Below are 13482 nucleotides of genomic sequence, written 5' to 3' on the forward strand. Positions count from 1 at the left end.
TGTATTAGTGCTCAAAATAAATGGTTATACATGAGAATTTGTTGACAAACCTTGTTTTGAAACCATGACATTTGTGACAGCATTTGTTAATGGAAGTAGACAGTGTCAAATGTTTTGGCCATATTTTCTTTCATAAGAGCAGCTGTTAAAATGCTGATGGCCTGTGTAAATGCTGAAATGCTGCTATTTGCACAGGAAATGTTAGCAAACCTTACTCTGACAGTTTTTACCAATGCCTGTAGCATTTTATGTATGAAAATCAGAAATCAGCACATTTGCGTTCAAACGTGCTTCTTTAGTTTTGTACTACATCTATATTACTGCTATGTTTTGGTTATGTATGTTTGTCCATGTTTTGTAGACTGATGTGTACAGGTATCCGTGTACTCAGAGCTGCCATTGTCCAAATACTGAAATCATTATTCAGGTATTTGTTTTATCGTGGAATCATCTACAGATCAGCGATTCAGGGAAATGTTAACTTGGTTTCAACTGGGCTGTAAAATGTGTCAGTGTTGCGAGTGTATTATATATTGCTACTTTAAAAACACGATCATAGTGTTTGATCCTGTTCGAGAACTCCTTGCCAAGAACATTGTTAAGGACATGACTGAGAAGGAAGATGTAGCACATCCATCTCTGTCGTGGCCTTTTCGTGTACAAGGCTAACTACTCTAATTTGTTGTGTAGAAACAGTGAAAATATAAACTCACTGGCCACTTCATTCAGGGCACTTTGTTGTATCTACAATCTTTGTCCATTTTATCAGCTCCAATTACGATTTAAGTGCACATTGTAGTTCTACAATTACAGACTGGAGTCCATCTGTTACTCTGCTTACTTTGTTAGCCCCCATTTACCCTGCTTTTTAATGATCAGGACCCCCACAGAGAAGGTATTATTTGGGTGGATCATTCTCAGCACTGCAGTAATGCTGACATTATGGTGGCTTGTTAGTGTGTGTTGTGCTGGTACGAGTGGATCAGACACAGCAGTGCTGCTAGAATTTTAAACAGTGTCCACTCACTGTCCACTTTATTAGACCCACCTACTTTGCTGCTCCACCTTGTAGATAGAAAGTCAGAGATAATAGCCCATCTGTAGCTTCACATTTTTGTGAATCATGATCTAGTCCAGTGGTCACAGGATGCTGTTCACTGTTTCTGGTTGGTGGTCTATTCTCAGTCCAGCACTGACACTGAAGTGTTTAAAAACTCCAACACTGCTGTGTCTGATCCACTCATACAGCACAACACACGACTAACACACCATCTCCAGGTCAGTGTCACTGCCCTGCTGAGAATGATCGACCGCCCCAATAATACCTGCTTTATGGTGCTCCTGTGGAGATCCTCGCTATTCAAGAACAGGGTAAAAGGGGGCGAAAAGAAAAAGACGGATTACAGACTGTAATTGTAGAGCTACAAAGTGCACCTGTTACTGAGTGGAGTTGATAAACGAAAATGAGTTCAGAAACAAGGAAGTGTCCTTAACTGACTAGTCGATGTATTTCTCTGACAAAGCAAGATGGAACTGAAGGGAAAATACCTTGTGTAGAAGAACAGTCCAACACAATCCAGCACTGTACCTGTTAATGCTGACTCATTAGTTTATCTAAAGAGGCAGCTTCTGTGACTCATTCAGCAACATGAAAATCTGCCGGTTTCTACCAATATCAGAGTAATAAATCACATTTTCAGATTGTAACCTCCAGTAGTGTAGAAAAGAGGTGAAGAAGAGGGTGCAGGCAGGATGGAGTGGGTGGAGACGGGTGTCAGGGCTGATGTGTGACAGAAGGATAGCAGCAAGCGTGAAAGGGAAGATTTACAAGACAGTAGTGTGTCCTGCTATGATGTATGGTTTGGAGACTGTGGCTCTGTCTAAACGACAGGAGGCTGAGCTGGAGGTGGCGGAGATGAAGATGCTGAGGTTTTCGTTGGGAGTGACAAGGATGGACAAGATTAGAAATGAGCAGATCAGAGGGACAGTGAAGGTGGAGCAGTTTGGAGATAAAGCCAGAGAGGCCAGGTTGAGATGGTTTGGTCATGTGTTGAGGAGGAATAGTGGATATATTGGTCAAAGAATGTTGGAGATGGAGCTGCTGGGTAGAAGGAGAAGAGGTAGACCTCAGAGAAGGATTATGGATGTAATGAAGGTGGACATGGAGATGGTTGGTGCAAAAGTACAGGAGGCAGTGGATAGGGCAAGATGGAGGCAGATGATCCGCTGTGGCGACCCCTAAAGGGAGCAGCCGAAAGAAGAAGAAGAAGATTGTAACCTCCAGTGCTATAAAGTAAGCCTACAGGCCAATGCTAATTGTTCCGTTTTGTTGATGCTTTTCCTTGCGTGAGGTTAGACAGATGTCTGTTCATTATGTAATCTTGCAGATTCCCAGTTACAGTCAGTCAGAACACACATCCCTAAACATTGTTATACAGTGTATGAAACCACTTGCACAAGTCTAAGTCTGTTTATATATATATATATATATATATATATATATATATATATATATATATATATATAAAATGACAGTGAACATTATTTGGATATCATCCATTCGTTTTTAATAGAGTCGTTTTTGTCACCCGACATGGAGCAACCTAGATATAGGCAGCCAAGGATTGTAGGCTATTTCTCGTAATCCTGACACTGTAGATTAAAAAATGTAGTATGTATTTCAAATAATCTGTAAAAAAAAAAAAACAACAACAACAACATGATTTTGAGAAGGTGCTTACCCACTTTGAGTGATGAAGATGCCAGTTTTTTCCATTGTACTGTGAGGTGGGCAGGGTGTATTTGCAATGATAGTTATTGTACATTCAATTATTTGTTGGTAAGCCTAAGCATCTGCTGTTTAGCTCTTGTATATTTTGGGTAAGGGGAACATTTTTGTAAATAAAAAAAAAATTGCTGGACTGTTCATTGTATGTAGTTGTATTAGTGTGTATGTTTTGACTACATTGTGATAAAATATCAGTGTAACTGAAATCTTCAGTTAGTTTTGAGTGGTGTGTGTGTGTGTGTGTGTGTGTGTGTGTGTGTGTGTGTGTGTGTGTGTGTGTGTGTATGCGTGTGCGGTGGGGGATCAATTTCACTGACGTCAAGATCAGATCGTTCCGTTGTTCTTGGAAGGAGCTCACACCCATTCATCATGCACACAAACAAGAACTTCCAAACCGTCTGCAAACACACATTCACTCATTAGCTGCCTGTCTTTTCTAAAGCCTCACCAGTAAATCTGTTCTGAACATTACTTTTGTTTCAACTGATGCTGTGCATTTGCGGCAAGTAGATCGTAGACAGTGTAATGTGCATATATGTTGATTATATTGATGTAAATTTAGATTAGATTAAAAATTAGATTGATGTATAAATCATATAACATGACTGATTAAACATTAGCATCTGGCATTAACCCCAGGGATTTAAGTCCCATTTATAGTGGGGTGGTATAAAATAAATTATGAAAAAGCTATTTGTTTTATTTATTTATTTATAGGGAACACTGAGACCTAAGATGTCATTTTCAGGGTGCCCTAATACAATTAAAACTGCACATGATGCAATAAAGAGGAGAGTGGGGACTTAAATAAATAAATAAATAAATGAACGAACGAACTATTGAATTGAATAGAAAAAACATGCTTGTTTTATTGGCTTTTATGGTTTTTTGTCACGATTGACTCCTCCCACTCCATGTTCCTTTTTGTTTTGGTTTGTCCATGTGCGTTTGTTTTGGTTTAAGTCCTGCCCCCTGTTTGGTTGCTCCGCCCCTGATTGTGTTTACCTGTCCCTGGTTACCCTTTGTTATTTAATCCCTGTGTCTGCCCTTAGTGTTTGCCGGTCTTTGTATGAATGTATCGGTCTTTGTCTATAGTTTGTCATGTCTGAACCCTGAGCTGTCCGTATTGGCTCTTTGACCCTGGACCGTTTTGACCACGACCCTGGATTTGCCCTTAATAAAAGTCGCTTACCTCCGTACGTGCGTCCGCCTCATCGCTCCGCGTTACATTTTTATGTTTATTTATATATTTTCTAAGCCAGCAGAAGCAGTGCGCTGTTTAACACTGCATTTTGATTACAGCAAGCTGAATCACTTCCCTCAGCAACTCCTGGCAGCTTTTAGGATGTCACTAAAACACAAGCAGGTTGAGGTGCAAAAGGGGAACATCTATGCAGAATTATAGACTGGTTTTGAGCTCCAGAGGAGCCTACTATTGTTTTCAAATGAAAAGTAAGAACATCTAACTTAATAAAGACTTTATTATAAACCATTGTGTCCTGCTCGATGTGCATTCCAGTGTTGAATCTCACCATGTGACTGCAGGCATGACAAAAGCCTTGTTCATGTCACCAATGTGCTGCTTAAAATTAATTTAGGAACCCCAACTTAAAACACCCTCCCGCATCCCTGGCTGCTATACGTATTGTGTTAGCACGAGTGTCCTTGCTGCACAATCTTGGAAATTTCCCTCTTACAGACAGGATTTCCTTTACATTAGCTCTCCAGAGAACTGCCCAGACTTCAAACAGTGTTTGGTGTGTGAGTGTGTCACTTGTAACTGGACTGTGTTAATATCAGGATGCACATGTTAACTGTTTATCCCGGCCATAAACCCCCGCCTCAGCTCTTTAGTAATTGCTGTATTTCCGTAGTCACAGTGATGATTTGCACATGGAAGTGCATTCTTCCTTTATGAGATTTTATTATTTATGGTCCTTTTTTTGGAACGTTTTCCACAAATCTGCTTGAGCTGTCTGTCAGCCTTATTTATACTGTTGAAAACAACATTTATACTGATGTTATATTGTTACTTCAGTAAAAACGTAGTTCCAACAGTTTGGAATTGGGGTCTTACTGAAATATCAGTTATATCAGCAGTAAAGCACTGATATTGTAGTAACACTTTATTTGAACCCTGCTAGCATTGACATAATCATGGAATAAACATGATTTGTCATGATAGATTTTGTCCAGTATCATAACAGCATCATACCACTATTACCAACGATTGTCTGTTTCCATCCTGTTTGACTCACAATCATAATTTCCATTTCAACTTCCAACTTCAGCATGAATTGAGACTTTTGAGCGTGTATGTTTTGTTTTGACAGAGAAGCCGTGCTCCTCTCCTGGCTCCTGCTCTCCATTCCAGCTTCATTCCACACACACTGCTGCTGCCAGACTCACTGCCATGCTCAGCCGCTCCGGAAAGGTCCCGCTGCCTCTCTGCGTATGTGTCTGTGTGTTAGGGCTGCACGATATGGACAAAATACCAGTATCACAATGACGTATACATGTGATCTGCTTTGCAGTGTGTTAAAAATACATTGGTCAGTCAATATGTGAAATATAACGTGGTTAACCTTTTAAGGTCTTAGCCTAAAAGTGGCCGTCTTGTTATTTTTAACTGTAATGATCATATATATCATTATAATATATAGATGTTTTATATCACCAGCACATATTCAGCCTTTCAGTAATACCATTTATTGATCATTAAATATTGAAGATTTTTGTTTCTGTTTTCTGAAAAGTTATAATTATAGTTAGTTTTATTTTACGTTTAGTTGTAGTTTTTAGTATGATGAACACTCTGATAGTAATTATTTAATAGAATAACATGAATACAATAAAAAAGACCGAGCTCAGCTCAGCTTTTCCTCCTTTTCTTGCACTAAAAAAAAAGCAAAAAAGGATTTTAATAATTCCACTTTGTTTTAATTTTGCTAAGTCGTTTCGTGTTTAGCGTTTGTATTTTTGAAATTTATATTTTTAGTACAGTTAACAAGCACATTTTTTCACTGCTTAGTTTTCATTGCAGTTCCCTGGTGCATTGCTATCTAACTGTACAGAGCCATATAACATGACTGACATTTCTCAACTGTCTCTAGGCTCCTCATTGTTTCCCTCAAAAACATTAGTAGTTTTGCAGATATTGAAGAAAATCTTGTTTTTTGGAAGTCTGAAGTCAAATGTCTAAAGTCTTTCATTAGTTACACCTGCTAGCACATGGCAGCACACTAATGCCATATCAGTGGTCACGCATGCATTTGACCTGATTTAATTTTCACAGACTTTCCAATCTGTCAATCATCCCATCAGAGTTTATAGGTACTTATGCATGAGCAGATGAGGTGAAGAGAAATACACAAGAAAGCTGGGCTTCATCTTATCAACTTTTTACGAGATTCTTTGGACTACCTAGAGCAGTGCCACAGTTCTATTCTGGTGCCTCAGTGCACACAAATGTTACAGCAGAACTATTTAAAATAATAGAAAATAATAATTAAAAAAAAGTTAACTTCAGTCTTATTTCAAAAGCTGTGAACAGTGGCTGAAAGTGAGGTTGGACTCAGAGGTTCCAGTAGTACAGCTGCAGAATTTAGCTAGCTAAAAGCCATTGTTAATGCTAGCTAATGGTACATTTCCAAACAAGGCCTCCATTTGCTGTTTTTACCAACTGACTAACATGATCCAGTTGGATTTCTACAATTCAAAATAATTACTGATTATTCATATGTAACCAAGTTAAATGATTAATAGGTTAAGTTTACCATTTATTACAGCATATGTAACTATTACATAACGTATAACAACCATTAACGGATTTGTTGTCTTGGTTGCTTTATTTACTAAGACGTTCCCAGCATGTTTTTCCAATAAACTCTTTCCGTTTAGGTTGCTAGACAGTGTTAGAAAGGCTGAAGAATTTTTTGGTAGTTTCTATAATATGACTTTTTTTTTTTTTTTTCCATGTGTATCAATGTGCTTTCTTTCTTTGTCTGGCTTTCCTTGCCACAGGATGATGACCTCAACAAGAAGTACAGCATCGCTGGAGTGACAGGAGACAGTTCAAGGACAGACAGTGGGGTATGGCTTGGGTCGGGGACAGAGACCTCTTCACCAGGTGCAATGGACTCACCCCTGCCTGTTAAAGAGGAGGAGGGGCCTAAGGAAAAGCCTCCCTTCTCTCGCCCTTTCTCTCCATCGTTCACTCACTTCTCCCCCACTTCCCCAGCAGGACTGGTGCTAGACAGATTTCTTCGCAGCACACGTCCCTCTGAACTGACCTACAACAGCGCAGGTTCGCCTCCAGAGTCATACGAACTTAGGTAACTCTGGCCCTTGAATTGGTGCCCATGTGTGTCATTTAAATGATGATTCAAAAAAGCAAGAAAAAGAGTCAGAAAATGAATCATATAAATAAAAGTAGCAGTCTGTAAAATTAAAAGGAATTGCATTACAAAAAAACAGTCTAAAATATGGTGTGCGTGTGCTGCAGCGAGTCACCCTGTAAAGCCTCATTTTAAAAGTCAGAGGCATCAGGTCTGATTTCACCTGAATTTTTGGACTGTGTCATAAAGCTTTTCGTATTAACGTGACGCACAGATTTAAAAAGAAGGTCCGATTCAGTGTTTAGGTCTCAAATGCAAAGTCAGCTGATGAACATATGACATTAGTAGATCATTCACTTACATCCTCCGACGACATGTCCTTCACTAAGTTTTGACTGAGAGCTCTTTGAATGCTCTTTCACTGCTCACATTCATCAGATTTAGCTGCTCGTGGCATTCAAAAGCACAATGAATGTTACAAAATGTTTGTCCACGAGCTATGTTGCAATTATGTGCAATTATACATTTCTCCCAGAGAGGGCTCCAGATCCCCAAAACTTACATGGTGCAGCTTTAAAGCAATAGTCCTGAAATAAATCATCAGTATTTCATTTTTACCTCCAGTGTGCACATTGGGTGTCCCAAGTTGTTCATCTTTTAGTTTTGTCCTGGAGCTATGAGGACAGTGTAGCTGACACTGTAGCTGGCCTTAAAAGGCCAGATCCATGAGGTGCTTCACCTCTAAATGTGAACAGCTTGGTGCTGTCCAGCATGCTTTTTTATTTTTCTTCCATTATTTGTTGGTTGTAGTGGTAGTAACAAAAACAAAAGAAACTTGTCTTCGTTGATCAGCTACATTTAGGGTAAGGTAAAAATTGTAAAAGGAGAGTTACTGATAACTAAATTGGTTACAGCAGAACATAGTTTTTCTGGCAGTTGTTTTGTTTCTTTGTTTTTGTTGCTAATTATTAAAGTAAATTCATGGACTTACCTTCATATTTAATTCAGAAATGTTTCTTGGGTAATACTTTTTATGGATATCTAGACTTATTAACATATATTTTCTGCTTTTACAAGCCCGAGTCTTGTGGCCTTGGAAATGGACAGTGAAGAAGAAGATGATGATTTCCTCATGAAGAAGCCCCTTCCCCAGATATCCTCTGACCTTAAAACCAATGGAGAGGAAAGGGACAGCTTTAATCCCACCCCTGACCTCACATGCATCCGCTCTCACTCTGCCTCTTCAGCCTGTAACCCTGCGTCTTCAAAGGTATCAACACGACCTCTTTTAATTTATGAAAACCACAGAAATATTGAGTCACAGCACTGACTAGAGATTTCCTGATGTGAAAGATTGATATTTGGAGCTAATCATGCCCTATTTTAATGATTTAGTATTGTGAAGTTGCATACTTGGTTATTTCACACAAAGAGTCCCCCAAAAATCCCAGTTTATGGAAGAACTATTTTTTGTAGGAAAACAATTTCATCTTTTGACAAAAATGTCTCTTCAAAATGTGTTTATTTTTAGTAATGTAATGATTGATTTTTAGTCTAAGATTTAGTCAGCAAAAATAAAAATTGAAAAAATGTGATCATTTGTTTAACTGTAACAGAACAAACCAATGAACCAACAGTTTCAAATTTTTGAGAACTCAGCATGAATTTCAGTTCTTCAACTCTTTGAGACCACAGGTGGTTCCAAAACACACTTTGTCATATTCTTCATAACTTTCATATTTCATAAGCCTCATTCAAAAAGTGGATGTAATTCCTTATAATAAAAGAAGCTGAATTCATAATTTTTTTTGTCTACTGAAAGTTATAGCCCACAAATCTGGGCTATAAACAGATGGCGTCTCTTCAGTGATCTGCTCTGTAAAAATGAGTTTTATAATAAAATACAAAGCGTGTTTTTGCCATTCAGAAATAAATTGTAAGCATATAGCAATGTATGATCATAAAACATATTTTATGATAACTTGAGGAGTGTCACGATTGGCCCCTCCCAGTCCTGTCCATGTGCTCCTTTGTTTTGGTTTTAGTCCTGCCCCCTGTTTGGTTACTCCGCCCCTGATTGTGTTCACCTGTCCCTCATTGTTCCGAGTATTTAAGCCCTGTGTTTGCCCCTTGTGCTTGCCAGTCTTTGTATCTTTGTATCTGGTCTTTGTTTGATGTGTTGGTTCTGGTTTTTGTCGTGTCTTACCCTCGATCTGTCCGTGTTGGCTATATGAACCTGGACTGTTTTGACCACGACCCTGGATTTGCCCATAATAAATCTCGCTTATCTCAGCGTGTGCGTCCGCCTCCTCGCTCCCCCTTACAAGGAGCTTTTGCAAAAAAAAATACAAAATTTAAAATTTAAAAAATTAATACTGAATTTGGTCAGATGAATTGAGATAACAAACCAAAATATACCCTGGTCAATAAGAGGTTAACAAATTAATAGTAGAAGGCTACTCCTAAATAGTATAATCTATCTAACACTTTATTTGAACAAGTTGTTGTCTGAGTCAGTCGGCTAACAGACACGCTGGCTCAGGTCTGCAGTTCAGTATTTTGCTGAAAGGATTATTGTAAAATTACAACATATAAAGTAAAGAATGTTAATTGAGTGGCTATTACAAGCTTAAAATGTCTTTTTAAATTGGATATGGCATACATAGCACTTAACTCAGTGTGGCAGTGCGATCATACAAGCCTAGAATGATTATAACATAACATTACAAACCGTATAATGGCTCTAATACTAAAGTAGCATTATCAGCATATCGTTCCTTTGATGAGCTTTCTGGCAGGTGCTATTCTTGATACAGGTTATGTCCATAATTAGATCCTTTTGAATAAAGCAGAAATAAGAAAAAAAAATGTAATAGTTAAATAATGCTCACTCTGATCTTTGCAGATTTGTTGTTTTTTTTTTTGTTTTTTTTTTTGTTTATTTTTTGCTTTGCCTTTTGTATTTTGAGGCAATAAAAACTCCTTTTGCTTTTTTTCAGGAGTCTGTTGATCAAGGAGGTCGTCTTCGTTCATATTCTTACTCATCCCCCAAAATCAGCCTGCTGCCCCCTCGTTTTAGCCGTGATGTCCAGCCCCCATCTGCTGACCTCAGCCAAGGTTAGCATTCTCTTTTAACTCTGGGTGCTTTTAATTGTTAATAAAAATGACACTACAGCCCAATAGATATCCTTTTTTGTATTCTTTTTGCCATTGTGTTTACTCTGCAAAATGTAAGCAATTATCAGTTAATGCTTGATTTAAGTGTCATTTTTTGGGGTTTTTTTACATTTTTTTATTATTAAAATGAAATGCATAAAATCAATTTTACCTGCGAATGGAGACTTGGGAGGAAGTTGTGGGCTGGAGGTTAGGGAACCAGCCTTGCAACCAGAAGGTCGCTGGTTTGATCCCCTGAGCTGACAGGATGTGACTGAGGTGCCCTTGAGCAAGGCATCTAACCCCCAACTGCTCCCTGGGTTGCTGCGGATAGGACTGCCCACTGCTCTGGGCAAGTGTGCTCACTGCCCCCTAGTGTATGTGTTCACTAGTGTGTATGTGGTGTTTCATTGCATGGATGGGTTAGATTGCAGAGGTGAAATTTCCCCATTGTGGGACTAATAAGGGTCACTTGATCTTAAATCTGATCTTAATTAGAAATAGATTTATGTTACACCAGCCTGACTAACTTTGTGCTGTATGTCTAAGCAGAACGCATCATTAACACTCCTGCATTTTATTGCCTTTATGTGAGTTGTTCAGCAGTGATGATGGAATACTGGGTCAGTTCAAGGCGCTGAAACAGGCACAGACAGACAATGTGCAGCCAGGAATAGATGGACAGGAATAGACACAGAATATCAAGAGACCAGTGTAATCTTTACTTGACAGGATTGGGGCTGTTGTTAAGCTAAAAAGAATTTCACCTTCAAAAAATAATAACAAAAAATACATTTTATTTGTTATACAGTGTTGAAGAGATTTTGACAGATGATTTTGATATTTGGTCTGTATTACTATAAAACTATCATTTAGGCCTCTCATACACTTTTTCATAATAATATTTAGGTGCTTCCAGATATACCCTTGTGAGTGCACGTTAGCTTTTGAAAATGGATATGTATATGTATATCCCATACTAAGTTACTTTACCTATTTGTTTAATCGTTTGTTTTGGAGACCATTAAAAACCTGGTTACCTTAACATCTTAATATATTGCCATTGTGGCCCATTTTCCCCAAGAGTGTGTGCATTAGATGTGAGCAATACAGCAAACATATAATATTGTGATGCGTCGAGAATTTTTTATGTTAAATGATATGCCAAAATATTGAGTTTTTCAGACATCTGATCAGTTTGAACAGAGAAAAAAGAACCAATAGTGCTACATTTTAAAAGTGCTATCAAAAACTGGGAATACAGTATTCTTGCTCCATATGTAGTATATTAAATCCATGGACTAATTTTGCTTTCTTTATAATGAAACATCGGCATCTGGCTGGTCAGTGCTCTACAAGTGCTGACAATATGCATGATATGTTCAGAAAAGCATCTTGTACTGTATTGTGACATCATTTATCATGATAATGATATATATATATATATATATATATATATATATATATATATATATATATATATATATATAAAAATAAATAGTGATTTTATGGATGTTAGTGTGTTTTCAAACCCAGCCCAGTGTTATATGTAGTTAAAAAGCAACTCTTGGTTTGACCAATCAGTGCTTCATTAAATTGTGCTCATGGTATAATTGATGATATTAACAAGTCTCTGTGGCGGCTGTGAAGGTATCAAGGAAAAATATGGACCCAAGAAATTCTTGTTACTTTTTATTGTTTTTATGTTTATTTGAAATATGTATATGACTTTATTCTAATGTACATTATGATAAACTCACTGCTGGGTTTTTTGTTTTATTATTTGCTTAAATGCCTGAAACCTTCGCACAGTACTATATATATACATACATCACAATACATATCGTTATCATGATAAATGATGTCACACACACACACACACACACACACACACACATATATATATGTGTGTGTCTTTGTATATATACATATACATACATACAAAGTGTAAAAAATATAAAAATTTAAAAATGACATAAAAGGGCCAAAAAGAACAATACTTTAAAGAAATAATGTAGCAGATGCTAAACCTGTCTTGCTAAGGAACAGTAATAAACTATCACTTTGTTAATTGTCACTTAAAGATTAAAGCAACTTAACAACATGCAGTGCAGTTTTTCCATGTTTAATCAGTTGGTCAGTGTTGTGAAGGTACTAAAAATTGCATTTTCTCAATGGATCAAAAAGTGATCACCACATTATTGATCATGATGTTAATATCGTCATCATACTGTCCAGCTTTACTCTGGATGTGTAGAGTAGTGCTGGCCTGTACTGCAGTGTAATATCCACTGTGTCCTGTAGATGGTGCCCTCTCCAGCAGCAGTGGCAGCAGATCTCTCCTACAGGCTCTGTCTCTGTCTAAATCTCTGTCTCTGCTCAATCCTGTTAGTAAGTACTGCCAAAACACGCCCATGAGCCAGCTTTGCTGCACAAAGCCAATAACACGCACAATGCTTCTGGGGGTGCTTACTCTGAGCGGGGGTATTTATTTGTGTGTGTTGTGTGTTGGATATGGTTTTGGGGTGCTTCACGGTAGCTGTTGGGGGTATAAAAAGGAATGGATGTAAGAGTCAATTAGTTACTTGTGCAACATTGTGCCTAATTTGGGTGTTTGAATGATGTGTTGATCCTAATAAACAGATGTGTATGTGTGAGTGAGTGAAGTCTCTGTATTCGTCTGAATGTGTGCTGACCCCTCGTGACTTGCTGAGCTTGCACTTACGCTAGTGATGGCACCCATTTCTGTCATCGTGTTATAATTCTCATGTTCTGTTTCACTAGTGTTTCATGCTAATGTAAAAGGGCCTGACCGATATGAATAATTTATCACGGATACCAGCTTTAAAGAGCTAAAAATTATAGATGACACTTTACTGGAACTCTGCTATATAACCTTGACACCCATTCCATAAACATGTCATGGCAGATATAAGCAGTATAACAGTGTTGTTGGCTTTACTGTTCATTGTCATGTCATGTCATGTCATATGCTGCAGTGTTTGATATTATGACAGTCAACTAGAGTGCCCTGCAAAAAATAATGTGACATGTTTTACCAACTGCCAAAAACCCATCTAGTTTCTACATGGTCTAATTAACCTCTTATGCTTCAGAGTATATTTTGGTTTTTCCATCTGAATTCACATGACCAAATCTTAAGGCAAATTAGTCACTAACTGCATGAAATAAATGCAAATT

General features: G+C 37.9%; 1 protein-coding gene across 6 annotated transcripts in view; it reads left to right on the forward strand.

Annotated features, from left to right (window-relative positions):
• The window catches only part of arhgef28a (Rho guanine nucleotide exchange factor (GEF) 28a), a 123971-nt gene that overhangs the window by 61206 nt on the left and 49283 nt on the right, over nucleotides 1–13482 (forward strand). For 4 of the 6 annotated variants that reach the window (XM_017698641.2, XM_017698650.2, XM_017698668.2 and 1 more), the window contains 5 exons: nucleotides 5122–5240; nucleotides 6812–7122; nucleotides 8203–8395; nucleotides 10125–10242; nucleotides 12586–12672. In XM_017698641.2, coding sequence (XP_017554130.1) covers nucleotides 5122–5240; nucleotides 6812–7122; nucleotides 8203–8395; nucleotides 10125–10242; nucleotides 12586–12672 — 828 coding nt within the window. The remainder of the gene's footprint in view (nucleotides 1–5121; nucleotides 5241–6811; nucleotides 7123–8202; nucleotides 8396–10124; nucleotides 10243–12585; nucleotides 12673–13482) is intronic. The other 2 variants (XM_017698659.2, XM_017698678.2) reach the window with 1 other exon arrangement.

The sequence above is a fragment of the Pygocentrus nattereri genome, chromosome 23 (genome assembly GCF_015220715.1).
Source record: "Pygocentrus nattereri isolate fPygNat1 chromosome 23, fPygNat1.pri, whole genome shotgun sequence".
Taxonomy (NCBI): domain Eukaryota; kingdom Metazoa; phylum Chordata; class Actinopteri; order Characiformes; family Serrasalmidae; genus Pygocentrus; species Pygocentrus nattereri.